Source organism: Typopeltis vanoorti, chromosome 15 (genome assembly GCF_054136105.1).
Source record: "Typopeltis vanoorti isolate ZY-2024b chromosome 15, IOZ_Tvanoo_1.0, whole genome shotgun sequence".
Classification (NCBI taxonomy): Eukaryota; Metazoa; Arthropoda; class Arachnida; order Uropygi; family Thelyphonidae; genus Typopeltis; species Typopeltis vanoorti.
Genome location: NC_143563.1, coordinates 12,674,357 through 12,689,116, shown reverse-complemented (window position 1 = coordinate 12,689,116; position 14,760 = coordinate 12,674,357). Strand labels below are relative to the sequence as shown.

Here is a 14,760-nt window from a genome sequence, read left to right as displayed (position 1 = left end):
ACTAAACATTGAGGGTTAAAAGACTATGAACAACATAGACAGTCTCTATACATAATTAGCATGAAAATGTTGTAGTTGTATTTGAAGCTGTTCTTTCTTTTGTTGCATTGTTGGGAGAGTGCGTGCATGCTGCATCACGTGAACGCCAGTACATGATTACAGCTGAATGACTATGTGGGAGGTTGTAGCTCAAGTTGTTATTTAGATGAACAGGATTGGAGATGATTTCTATAGATTCCGCGATTTTTCTCTCTAGTTCATCACTGCAATGGAAGATGTTAGTAGATTTTTCCCAGCAGACTTTGTGACTTTGGTTATCATCATTAGGATTAGCCGAGAAAAGGATATGACTTGATAATGCACTGGCTCACTGTCTCTTGTAAGTAATGTCCCTCATGTGTTCTTCCATATGCAATTCGACAGATTTGTCTGTCTGCCCAAAGTAAGGAATATCTCAATCACACAATATTTTATATACACCAGGGTATTTTAGTTGATGATGACAAGGTTTTGGGTGGCTAATTAAGGAACGGATCTTTGGAAGTGGAGTGAACAAGGTTCTGATATTGTATTTTCTTAGAACTTTTACTAATTTATGTGAAACAGTACTTATGTAAGGAATAGATATATTGCCTTTGAATCTATTTGTTTCTTCTGAGTGATGTCTAGGAGGATTAAGAGAATTTGTCAATGATTTTCTTGGAATATCCATCAACTTCGAAAGAAGTTTTCAGATGGTTTATTTTTGTAAGAAGTTCATTTGGGTCATCAAGAAGAGAATGGGCTCTATGTCCCAATGTGGAAATTATTCCAAGCTTATGAGGAGGGAAATGATGGGACTGACTGTGCAGATGTCTGTTGGTATGTATGGGCTTTCTATATATCGATATTTTGAGTTTACCAGAAGAGCGAGTCAGTTTGACATCAAAAAAAGGTAATGAATTATCCGTCTCAAGCTCGGCATTAAACTTAATACTTTGCTTAGCTATTGAGATGTTCGAGGAAAACCATAAGGGATTCATGTCCATGGCTCCAAACAATGAAGACATCATCTGCATAATGTTTCCAAACTTTAGGTGTTAAAATAAAGGAAGAGATAGCCTTGGTTTCAAAATCCTCTAAATAAATATTTTTGCGAGAACAGGAGATAAAGGATTACCTATAGCCAGTCCAGTTCCGCTTTCCTTATCACTAGTGTGGTAAGGGAAGCAAAACTGGAATATGAGAAGAGATTGGCCCTGAGATCCAGAGAAAATCCTAGGGAATTTTTTAGCTATGTGGCCAGTAGGAGGAGAAATGACTGTGGAAGAATGATATTGTGGGATAAAAATGGGAATAGAGTGACTGATGCAGAGGACATAGTACAATTGTCCAATGAACACTTTATTGGAGTATTTCATCCTAGAGGAGTTAGTTTTAATGCTAGAGGGATAGGACTGGTTCGAGGTCTGGAGGTACAGGAGGAGAGTGTGTTTCAGATACTGAGTACTCTGGATGTCAGTAAAGCTGTGGGAGAGGATGGTATTTCACCACGAGTTTTGAGAGAATGTGCTAGGGAATTGACAGTGCCTTTAACGTGGCTTTTCAATGAAAGTCTGGCTTTGGCAAAGTTGCCCAGGGAATGGAAGGAAGGTAAGATAGTGCCATTGCATAAGGGTGGTAACAGACTGGAAGTGTCTAATTATAGGGCAGTCTGTGTGTCATCAGTAGTTGTTAAGATCTTGGAGAAAGTAGTGAGGGACCGTATATGCATTGGGCAGATGAGGGTAATGTTATCTGTGAGAATCAACATGGATTTGTGAAAGGACGCTCTTGTTTTAGCAATATGCTAGCCTTTTATAATAAAGTTACAAGAGCATTAAATGAGGGAAAGGCATATACTGCAATTTTCTTAGACTTGGCGAAGGCATTTGACAGGGTGCCACATGATAAGCTGATATTTAAGTTGCAGCACATGGGTCTGGATGTCAGATTGGTCAACTGGATTCAGGATTGGCTGTCTGATAGGTATCAGAGAGTTGTGTATAGTGGAGCAGTTTCCAGGAGGCAGAGGGTTACAAGTGGGGTCCCACAGGGCTCAGTACTAGGACCTATATTGTTTAACCTTTATATCAATGACATAGCCAGTGGATTGCAGGGGGATATTCAGTTGTTTGCGGATGATGTGAAGCTGGGAAGGATTATTAGTAATAGTGCAGATGTGGTAGCCCTGCAGGAGGATTTAAATAAGCTAGATAGATGGGCAAATGAATGGGGGTTTCAGTTTAATGCAGCAAAATGTAAGGTCTTGAGGTTTGGGAAACATCGATGGGATGCTGCATACTCTATGGGAGGAGTTATACTGGAGAAAGTAGGGGAGACAAGAGATCTGGGGTTGATGATTGATAGAAACCTGAAGTTTAGGGGACATATTGCAAAGGTGGTGAAGGTAACACAGAGGATTGCTGCAATTATGAGAAGGACACTGACCTGCAGAGATAAGAGGGTTATCATTCCATTGTATTAGTCACTGATCAGACCACATTTTTACTATTATTCTCAGATTTGGTCCCCAGGATTCGAAGGGGATAAATTAACTGTGGAAAGGATACAAAGACAGATGACAAAGATGGTTTCGGGACTGTACAAGGATAGTTATGAGGATCGGCTGAGAGAATGTGGACTGCAGAGTTTGGTGGATAGAAGGAGAGGTGATATGATTGAGACTTTTAAACTGTTGAGAGGTGGTTACAGGGTTGACACTGGGGAGTTCTTTCGCTTGGTTGAACAGCGGGAAGGAGTGATGACAAGAGGCCATCCCTGGAAGTTACGAAAGGAAATTGTGAGCAAGAGGGTAAGGAGTGGTTTCTTTGTGTGGAGGGTGGTTGAGCCGTGGAATGCATTGCCTGATGGAGTGGTGGGAGCGAGAACGGTCAGTGAGTTTAAAGAGTGGTATGATAGACTTTGTGTTCTCAGGGGGGGACCTCCCCTCGATGAGTCTTGACAGACTTTATGTTCTTAGGAAGGACCTCCCACGATGAATCTTTTGACTCCTTGGAGGCCTGAATAATAATAATAATAACGTTTCCAAACTTTAGGTGTTAAAATAAAATAAGAGATAGCCTTGGTTTCAAAATCCTCTAAGTAAATATTTGCGAGAACAGGAGATAAAGGATTACCCATAGCCAGTCCATGATTTTGTTTGTAAATATTATCTTGAAATTTGAAGTAACCGGACCTGATGCAATGTGTAAGCAAGGCTAACATTTTTTTAGATAACTTGTCCTTGAGTAATGTTAGGACTTCATCTGTTGGGACATTAGTGAACAAAGAAGTTATGTCCAAGCTAGCTATGATGTCATTTTCATCAACTGTAATATCCTTGATGTATGCAAAAATTCTGTAATGTTTTTGATAAAGGATGGCGACTTTCCTGAAAAACTTTTTTAGGTATTCGGCAAGATATTTTGAAAGATTGTACGTAGGCGAATCAATACCTTCTACAATTGGGCGTAATGGGGGTGTTCTCTTTATGGATTTTAGGAACACCATATATGCAAGGAATTAACGGATGGAGAGAGCATAGAGATAAATGAATGTTTCGGGATAATTCAGTGATTGTTTTTAATAAGTTGTTTGTATGATTTTGAAGTTCACAAGTTGGATCTCTCTCAAGTATTGAGTAGGTATCATTATGTAGTAATTCAATCATTTTATTCTGGTAATCTTCAGAGTTCAGGATGACTGTTGCATTGCCTTTATCTGCAGGGAGGATGATTATATCTCTGTTGTTTTTTAAACTTTTAATAGCTTTGCGTTCAGTTGAAGTAATGTTGTCTGCAGGTGGTGTTGCTTTATTGATAATAAAGATTGATTCAATACGTAGACGATTCGCATCTTGTGGAGGGAGAAAAGGAGCAGCTTTTTCTATTTTTGTAAGTAGTGTCTCCTTTGGTATTAATTTTGGGGAAGGAATACAGTTTAGACCTACTAAGGATACTTTTTTCTACATCTGAAAGTATATAAGAAGATTTGTTGATAACGACTTTGTCAATATTGATGTGTGGTTTTGAGAAGTTCCTATTATTTTGTAATCTCTCTAATGTTTTAAATTTACTTATAAGATGTACTTTGTGATTTACTGAATAACCAATTAAAACCATATTAACAAGTTTAAATTACCTCTTAGAATGATTGTAGTTATCTGATATGATGTCTTCACCACCTCTAAACTTTATTCACTATCCATTATTATCTTCAGGTCTTTAGCTTCATCAACCCTTTCAGAAAATTCTCATTAACCAGTGAGCAAGCCTTGTCTTTAGGTAAGGTAATTATAGTATCATCCAGATGTAAAAGTGGTGGAAACCTCAGTAGGCAAAAGATGCACCTGATGGCCTTGGCAAGGGACCAGAAGGAGCAACTACATTTGGGCAGTAGGCTAGTTTGCAGCAAATGCTACAAACTTGCATCCTGCCCAAATACATGAAATACAACTGCCCTTTCAAAGTTTGATTTGGATTTGGTGATGATTCCTTTACAACTGTTGCAAGCTGCAGTATAGGTGAAGTGAGTAGCTGGAGTGTTTGGTCTTGAGCCATTTGTAGTATGCACAGATTTTTCTTCTTACTGCATTGGCACACTTTTTTTGAGAACCATAGTTTGGATGGTAGCTGTGAATTTGGAGTACAATAAAGGGTGAGGGCCTTCGTGTTATTCAATCTGAGTAGATGTTTGGGTCAGAAGAACTGAAGCAGTATTTAGACCATAGAAAAGAGGAATAGAAGTCACTGAGGTCATCCCATTTGGCACCCTTGTAGTGCAAAGGAGACCAATCTCATCTTCCAGAGACTTCAATTCACTCTTCGTTTTCATCAATTCTTGCCTAAGCTCTTCCGTTCTGTTCCTTTTGCTATCATCACTATCACATTTATCTGATTTCTGATTAGTTCTGGTGATACTATCACCCATTCGATCTTCATGCTGTGCCATAGCTTTTCCATGCCACTGACATGCACTTCCTCATCGATGTCATTTTCAGAATGTCTAACACTAATGATAAAACAAGCAGCAAGAACACAAATGAATGAAATTCAGGTATCAAACACTACTTAATAACACTGTATCCAGCATGAAAAAAAAATGAAGCACTATTATAAGAAAAAAAAATATACACATTAAACTATTTTAGACACTGTTTTATTAACAAATTTCAAAATTTGTGTTCAGTCAGCAAATCATATTAAACCTATAACATTCATTCTTCAGGCAACTTACTGCTATGGAAGCAAACACAATTTCTGCAGTGCTGCAAAGATGCTATTCATTATATATCTTAAAATATTATATACTTAAGATATATACATTAGCACTACATATGAAGGCAGTGCAATCATATTAGTTATATACCAGCAGTCATATTAAACATAAACATATTATTTCATATTTAACTGAATGTTCATAAGAAAATAAGAAATATATAGCCTTATATGTATATCAGACATACCTAGAAGAAGGATGCTTTAAATTAAGCAGCTGAAAGTCAAACAAAAATTTGATTTTAAAATATGAATAAATGGTTTGCAAAAATTCATATCAATAAGATATTATATGCATCACATGGTGTGTATTATTTTTATAATAAGTGTTAGAATGACAAAACTTGACTTCAAATTTTTGGTCATGGTTAACAATTTTGGCAAGAAATTCTGGAAATATTCTAAGCAGAACATGATAAGTTTAGTTTAATCCTTTATCCAAGTGTGAGCAAACAAAGTTTGCACCTGAAAGTATCTTCAGGACTGGGGTAAGGTAGTGCAACACCAGGATGACTCCTTGCAAAGGTGGAGCAAGCTACTAACACTCCTATCTCAGTATCTCCCATAATGCAAAACACATCTCCTTTTGGATATGTCTAATGTTATGCATAAGGGAAGGGCCACTACCCAGACTAGTTTCGACCTTTATTGAGGCCTCTTCAGTGGGAGCCAGGCCCAAGTGGAGATACCAGCCAGAAATATTAGCAGGTCATCTCTACCTATAGGAGTTGCCAAATGGTGTGCCACCTTTTTAATAAGTTACTCTGGATTTAGAGAAATATGTTGAAAAAGTTTATTTTTCACTTGGTTAGAATATAATAAGTTTAGTTTAATCTTTTATCCAAGTGTGAGCAAACAAAGTTTGCACCTGAAAGTATCTTCAGGACTGGGGTAAGGTAGTGCAGATAGGAGTGTTAGTAGTTTGCTCCACCTTTGCAAGGAGTCGCCCTGGTGTTGCACTACCTTACCCCAGTGCTGAAGATACTTTCAAGCGCAAACTTTGTTTGCTCACACTTGGATAAAGGATTAAGCTAAACTTATTATATTCTAACCAAGTGAAAAATAAACTTTCAATAAGCAGAACACGATAATCTGTAATAATTATTATTCACATCAAACCCTACACAGTCCAAGATATTATGAGAGGTGCTCACTGTCAAATTCATTGCTCATCAAACTAAGCCTTAAATGCATTTTCTCATGCTACACTAACCACATTCTAATGCAATTCATTCACCAACTACTCCCCATGCAGAAAAAACTTCTTTCTTCCCCCACGCCTTCCTTCTCACACATTCCTAACTTAATCCACAGATGGCCTCTTTGTTGTTCTATCTCTCTCTTTACTGGATAAAATTTATAATTTCCACAATTAATCCGATAAAAATCCATCACCAACTTGTATGGCTCATCATATCATCCCTCCTCGTATCATACCAATTTAAGAACTATTATAGTGCTTAAATCCCTAAAAAATGGGTAGTATTAGATATTCTTTTTTGAGATCAAGAGTGCAGAACTGCAATGTCTATGACTAAAAGAAGTATAAAATGCCTGGAGAAGAGAAAAACTGTGGTCCAAATTGCCTAGAGAAAACACTATCCACAGTATACTCAGAAGGGTTACTAGAGAGGAAGGGATCCAGAATGTCTGGACAGTGGCTAGGATTATCTAGTATTCTGGCAGGGAATGAAATCCTTTGTGATGCCAGCACTCCTGCATCTCTACCTGCTGGACCAGTTGAAGTTGTGAACATTAAAATCTCAAAGAAAGGTATCCTCATTATTAAGATAGTTGGGCCGGAGAAAATTAACATGTAAAGAAAAAAAAAATCAAAAAAGTTTAGAATAGTTGGTGACATTAGAAGAGCAATAGACTATGAATGTCCTTTCCTTCATGCTTACGCAGTGATCAGAATGCATCATTAAAATTATGAAAACAACTACTGTGTTAGAGTAAAACTTTAGTTTAATATAATCCAAAATACTTGCTTGTTACATTATACAAAAACCTGGTATGAACAGAAATTTAAAGAAGCCTGTGAAATTTTGATTAACCACCCTGAATCTTAACAATAATGGTGGCATAAAAATTCCAAAAATTTGGATGGCACACATTGAGCCCACTTAGTTTCCAGCAAACTCTGACTTTAGCACTCTAAGCAACTTTTCAGCTTTTATTGGCAACTATCCATACCAGTTGGTTGTAATTTATATGTATACTTATATAAGTGATTTTGTATTTTTATTTATTATTTATTACTTTTTTTCCTTCTTGTAAACATGTTGCTCTCCAGCTTAATTTAATTTGTAACCTAATAATAGGACTCTAGCTTTGATGTAGTAAGATTTTTTTTTTTCCACCAGAGGTCAAGCCAATAGTTGTAACGGTTGGTCAGTAACTTTAGCATGCCATATAGATTGTAGTGCAGCTTGTTTTTTTGTATATATGTGTATACTCTAGATGATAACCTTATGTGAAGGTCGAAACGTTGCGTGTTTATTTTGGTTTATATTAAACTAAAGTATTTTATATTACTCTAACATGGTAGTTGTTTCGATAATTTTAATGACGTAGACTATGAATGTATTTAAAGGAGAAGAGAGATTTTCAGCTAGAGATTAAAAAGAAGAGCTTATAAGAGACTAAATAAGATTAAAAAGAGATTATATAAGGAGCAAAAAAGATTAAAATTGAGATTATAATATATCCTACGACAAGGCCGGCCTGGTTGGTCGATTGGTTAGCATATTCACTCTCCAGGCAAGAGGCTGTGAGCTCAAATCCCACCAGAAGCATGGATATGTGTGATTGTCCTATTAACTCTGTGTGAGAAGAGCATCTGCTGCAGCCCCACCACTTCTCCTAGCAGAAGGATTCACTTCTAAAATCCAATGAGGATGGGATTGACCACATGGCATCAAAATGGCATTACATATGAATAACTACTTATGACAGGGTATATTAGAGCAGAGTAAACATAGTAAACACAACTACCCACATTTTAGATGAAAAAGGGTCAAAGAGAGTATAATTGGGAAAACTGAGCTGACTAGTTCTTGAAGAAGTTCAAATTTGAGTTTCTGTTAAAACAAGTAGGTGTGGTTTTGAAGACTGACTGTAGAAATGGATACGGTCTCTAAGGTTGGAACGAAGATCACTTATATTTGTGAAGTAAATCTTAAATACTTTTGGGGGTTTGGCTTTATCTGCATGCAATCTATTTCTCTTTGTTTGTCTTGTCCTGGTTCTGTTGTTTAAACTGAATAGAAATTGGGAGAGACATGGGATGTACAGTCAGGTTTATTTTTATGTAAGTAATCCATGCTTGTTATTTATTTTATCATTATTTCATTACACCTCCAAGGAATCCAAAAACTCATCAAGGAATGGCACTTACTCTACAACTCTGTTTCCATCTCTTCTCTGTCACCATCATCTACAGCCCACCACCACCACTAGCATTTTTTGTCTGTAAATCGTGTGGCCTGAAGCACAATTTGTCTGTATGAGGGATGAAAAACCAGATTTTTAGGGAGAAAAAATTCTGCTACCTCTGTATGAGATCGGCTAACTCACCTTCGAAAGTTTATTTTTCACTTGGTTAGAGTATAATAAATTTAGTTTAATCCTTTATCCAAGTGTGAGCAAACAAAGTTTGCATCTGAAAGTATCTTCAGGACTGGGTTAAGGTGGTACAACACCAGAGCAACTCGTTGCAAAGGTGGAGCAAGCTACCAACACTCCTATCTCAGTATCTCCTATAATGCAAAACACATCTCCTTGCGGATATGTCTAATGTTATGCATTAAGGGAAGGGCCACTACCTAGACTATTTTGACCTTTATTGAGGTCTCTTCAGTGGGAGCCATGCCCAAACAGGCGCAACATTTCAGGCGCAAACTTTGTTTGCGCCTGAAATGTTGGTATCTTGCTCCACCTTTGCAACGAGTTGCTCTGGTGTTGTACCACCTTAACCCAGTAATGAAGATACTTTCAGGCGCAAACTTTGTTTGCTCACACTTGGATAGGATTAAACTAAATTTATTATACTCTAACCAAGTGAAAAATAAACTTTCAACATCTTTCTCTAAATCCAGAGTAAATTATTAAAAAAGGGTGGCACACCAACTGGCATTTCCTATAGGTAGAGATGACCTTGCTAATGCTTCTGCCTGATATCTCCACTTGGGCCTGGCTCCCACTGAAGAGACCTATTTGCAGCATTATTCGCCAAGACGTGAAAGAGAGCTCCAGTTCGAAGAAGAAAGAACCTGTGCCTACCAGTCCAAAAGAGGATCCAGTTCCCGTGGCCCGAAGAGAGAGCTCCATGCTCATTTTCTACAGAAGTACCTCCGTGTTGGTAAGACCTTTTTTCTTATTATTGGCTCTTTTACCCATTCCTTCTGGTATCTCTTCGCTTGTTGTGAGGGACACCGGGCGTTCCCCGACTTCACCCTCCTTTACCTCCCCCCTTCTACAGCCAGTAGTTAGGTCTTCCCCCAACAATGCCTTTATTCTTACCCAGAACTAGAACGCTTGGCATCGAAGTCAAGCGGCTCCCAGATGAGCGGACGTTAGTGAAAGCTCTGATTGATACAGTAGGGGCAGAAAACATATACGGTTTCACACCGCACTCAAAAGAAAGATTCCAAATTGTAGTTAAAAATGACCAAACAAGAAGCAAATTATTAGAAGGTTTTCCCTGTGCGGGACAAACGATTAAACCTTATTTAATAGGGAGTTTACGAAAAACGTTAAGAATAACTAGATTTCCCTTGGAATACCTGGAGAATGAAGACAACGTCAAGAAATTTTTTAGCCAATGGGGCGATATTATTAATATCAAAGCATTTGAACATCCAGATTACAAAGGCTGGAAAACAGGCGACGTTGAAGTACAGATGGATATGAAAAAGGAAGTTCCCAACTTCATTTTAGTGGGCCAAACAAGAGTCATGGTTAACTACCCGGGTGTTAAAAGATTGTGTTTCTGATGTAACTCTGAGGGTCACCTAGGGGCAGAATGCCCAAAACTACAGTGCAGAAATTGCAAATCAACAGAGCACAAAATAGTAAACTGCACAGAAGCTTGTCTTAAATGTGGGGACTTGACCCATAAAGTGGACATGTGCTTGCACAGAACACTCTCAGAAGCAGCTGGAGGGACCATAATACCGATCAGGGCTATACCCCTCGGTAAACCTGAGGTATCATCAGGGAGCAATTTTCCAGAGCTCCGGCAACAAACCGAAAAAGAAACACTAACAGAAAACACAACCTCCATGAAACCCGTAACGGGTAAGACACCCAGGGCAACCCGCCACATCAAGGAAATAACAGCCAACTTCGAAACCCGCAGCAAAGAGGAAGAAGTTGTAACAACCAGCACCCCAATAAAGCGCACAAGAGAGGCAGAAACAGAAGAGGCAAAAAAGGCTAAACAAAGCAGCCTACTCTCATCAGAAGATGAAATGGACAACGTCCAAACTACAAGCCAACGCGAAGGCACCCAGCCCCTTGAGAAGGCGGTAACAAAGACAGGAAACCTATCCCCAGTAGCGGACCAACCTGCAGAACCCCATTCACATATCTGCAGCATGGAAATTTATAGCATCACAGAAATGGAATTTCAAAACGACCTCGTTATGGATATTCCAAACAGCTCCGATAGTGAATCACAGGTGGAACATGTAGAGCAAAAAACAGACAATACCCCTCCTTCCTCCAAATACCAACATGGATTTTAAAATTGCCACTTTAAACACCAACGGTTTACGCAACCCCTTCGCACAAAGCGCTGTCTGGAAGCTAATGTTAAGGTACAAAATTAATATCCTCCTGATTCAAGAAACCCATTTTTATAAGCATTGGGACGTGGAGAACTTCTCGAGAAGCTACCCAGTCACCAGCTACTGGTGCTTTGGGGATGCTCACTCGTGAGGGGTGGGGATACTAATTCGCCCCCCAATCGCGGGGGGGTTCTTCAATGTCCAGAAGGATGCCATGGGACGTCTAATAACGGTGGACTGGAGGTATGGTGGCCGTACCATCCGGCTTGTTGCAGTATACGCCCCGAACAACCCATACCACAGAAGCGGTTTCTTCTCTGCCCTTGAAAACTACCTCTTGGGAGCAGAATACCTAATAGTAGCCGGGGACTGGAATTGTGTGGAAGACACACGTTTGGACAAAGTAGGCGGGAACGCAAACTCCGGAACCGGCGGAACCGCCGCTCTAAAAAGATGCTGTGTAAATTTTGATCTCGTTGATGTCTGGAGGAGGAATAACCCATCGAAGGTAGAAACAATGTGGTTCCGCGGCCAGATATCGACGAGACTAGATAGGGTGCACGTGTCCCAAAACTTGGAACAGTATGTTCAAAGGACACATCACACCACAGCACACAACATGTCAACAGACCACAAATTGGTCATTTTAAAAATTACACTCCCAGAGGTTATGGAAACAGCCAGAGGTCCTTGGAGGCTTCCTCCTACCTTTCCCAGTCTCTTTAGCGACCAGCTACAGAAACTCTGTGATGAATGGACAAACATCAACTGGGACTGGGAAAACTGGCTGCACTTTAAGTGGCAGGCTAAGGAACTGTTTCAAAAATGTGGGCGCGAAAGGGTCTACCAACAACGTAAATGGCTTAGGGATCTCTACAGGGAACTCGGCTGGTACCGGTCAAGCGAACGGAGCAGAGTTCCCTGCGGACATCTTATCAGACAGGTAGAAATAGAGCTGCAGCAAGAGCGGCAGAGTAGAGTCGATGACCTCGACTTTCGCACAAGACTCTATCTCAGAAATTTGGAAACACCCTCTGCCGCATTCTACAATCAACAATGGGTGGCAGCAAATGATGAAAGAACGATTTACCAGATCGAGGAGAAAGGCCAGATTCTAAATTCAACCCATGAAATACTCCGTCACTTTCACCAGCAGTATCTCGGCATCTTCGCTGACCAGCAGGGCACGGATGACTTCAGTGAGTGGGACGTCAAACGTTTTCCCGAGCATCTTAGCGCCCTGCATGACAGGCCAATAACTGCAGCTGAAATAAAAGCCACGTGCAAAACGATGAAGACAAAAAAGACCCCAGGGCCAGACGGACTGGGGATAGAATTCTATAGATCTATCTGGGACCTTGTATTGCCAGCACTAGTAAAGATCTTTAACGAATTCCTCGCTTCGGGAAACATTCCCGAGGAATTCGCTAAGAGCTATACAATCTTTATCCCCAAAAAAGACCGAGATCGGACCTTGTCAAATAACTGGCGTCCCATCTCCTTAAATAACCTAGACTATAAACTTTTTGCAAAAATTATCTGTACACGCATTAAGGGCGGAATAGAAAACATAATAACAAGTTCACAGGTCTATGGAATCCCAGGTAGATCTATGGAATTTAATCTCTTCCCGCTAAGAGACCTAATCAGACTGGCCAAGGAAAAAAAATACCCCCTGGCACTTCTCTCCACCGACCTGGAAAAAGCGTTCGACAGCGTCAGCCACACGTACTTACAGGACACCCTAAAAAAAGTAGGCATAGGCCCGAGACTTCGGCGTACAATTAAACATATGTACGCGGAGGCCTCAACACAACTGTCTATTAATGGGTTTCTGACAGAACCAATCCGTATAAAGAGAGGGGTTAGGCAAGGCTGCCCACTAAGTCCCCTTCTCTTTGCCCTAGCATTAGAACCCCTCATCAAAAGAATAGAGAACACCCCTGCAGTTAATGGTATTCCACTGCCCCAAGTCTCCAAACAGTGCAAAATAGTAGCATATGCAGATGATGTAGTGGCCACACTCAGAGACTCTGAGTCTATCTGCATCTATCTTGACATACTGCAAAACTTCAGCATAGTCAGTGGTCTCCGAGTTAATGCCCAAAAAACCAAAATCAAAAATTTTGGAAATTTCCATAACACCGGACTTCCCTACGGTTTAGCGCTGCATACGCAGCCGCTAACAACACTAGGAGTTCCCTTTTCTGAGTCGCTAGCTTTACCAGTTAAAAAATTACAGGAAATGAGTACGGAAAAGATAAGTCTATTCAAACCGACCTTTTTCTTTTATGGCAGAGCCACAGTGATAAAAACAATCATTACCCCAATGCTGATGCACACAGTCAATATCACAGGCATCACACTGCTACAAGAAAACCAATTATCCAAAAAACTCATAGATTTCTTTTGGAATGAAAAAAAACATGAGGTTAAAAAACAATACCTGCAACTAAAACATGAAGAAGGGGGTATGCTCTGCCTGATCTCAAAAGCTTGCTTTATGCAAATACATTCAAAACCGTACGGAAGGCCTTAAACTCAAACCATATTTCAGGCTTCCTAATTAGATATTTTATAGGACTTTTCCTCCCCCTCTTTGGAACCACGGACTATGCTGGACCCCGTGCAAGGGTTGTGCCCAAGTGGTACCGCACACTAGTAAAATCACTCGCAGTACTTAGAGAAAAAGGAACAGAAATCCTCACACACAAACCGAAAGCAGTATACTGGGATTTCTTCCAACTCTCCAGGCGTGATACACCAAACCTCGGGACAAACAATGAAATTCTCTTTAAAAATATCAAGAATAGTTGGGGACAGCCTTTTCATCGGGATCTGGCCTGGCGAATAGCTTATGGGCAGCTCCCGGTGAAACAGGTTAAATCTAGGTACGTACCCAGTCCGTGCGATCCCTTTTGTGATGTATGCCGGGGCGTGGAAACGGTGGAGCATTTCTTTTATTTTTGCCCACCAGCCCAACGCGTCTGGCAAAGACTGAGCACAGCACTGGGAATCCCGATGCTATCACTAGAAGAGGTCATACACCTGCAATTCCTGCCACCAGTCAACAAGACCCAAAAATTCGCCATTTATTTAATTAACGTCTTAAAGTATCACATCTGGAAGGTACAGAAAAAATCCCAGGTACGGGACGCAAATTTAATGTACGCAGGAATAAGGAAAGGTTTCTTTTTTTACCTTCCTAAATTTCTTGCGCAAGAGAGACATCTACTAGGCGACTTTAAATTTGTGAATAAATACTGCAAACCACCGAAAATATGCTTTCTTATACAGGGACGAATCAAGCCCTGTATATTTCTTTAGTATCTCCAAAACTCCACCTAATTCTCCCTAGGAAAAGTAACAACCACTCTGTTCTTCCTCGCCACAAAGCTTTCGCTGGCACGGTTTCCTTTACTCCAAATAAGGGGGGTAGATCTGAGAACCCGGGCTGCGAAGGCTTACTGCGAGGCGGTGCTGCTCCTTGTGAGCGGCATCTCCCGGGCCAGTCTTCTACCCCATTCTAAGTCCCAGTGGTACCAGGTCTGTAAGTTCCTTATTTTGTTCCCTTTCAGCTCAACTGACCGGACCTTAAGTCCTTTAATTTTTATGTAATTTATAAAAAAAAAAAAAAAAAAAAAAATGTTCTAACTGAAAATATTGTTTTC

The 14,760-nt window shown here is 40.0% G+C and overlaps 1 protein-coding gene across 1 annotated transcript in view; it reads right to left on the bottom strand.

Annotated features, from left to right (window-relative positions):
• The window catches only part of LOC150098392 (cAMP and cAMP-inhibited cGMP 3',5'-cyclic phosphodiesterase 10A-like), a 534,534-nt gene that overhangs the window by 383,092 nt on the left and 136,682 nt on the right, over positions 1 to 14,760 (bottom strand). The window contains exon 6 of the mRNA XM_090405194.1: positions 5,486 to 5,514. Within this exon, the coding sequence (XP_090261320.1) occupies positions 5,486 to 5,514 (29 nt within the window). The remainder of the gene's footprint in view (positions 1 to 5,485; positions 5,515 to 14,760) is intronic.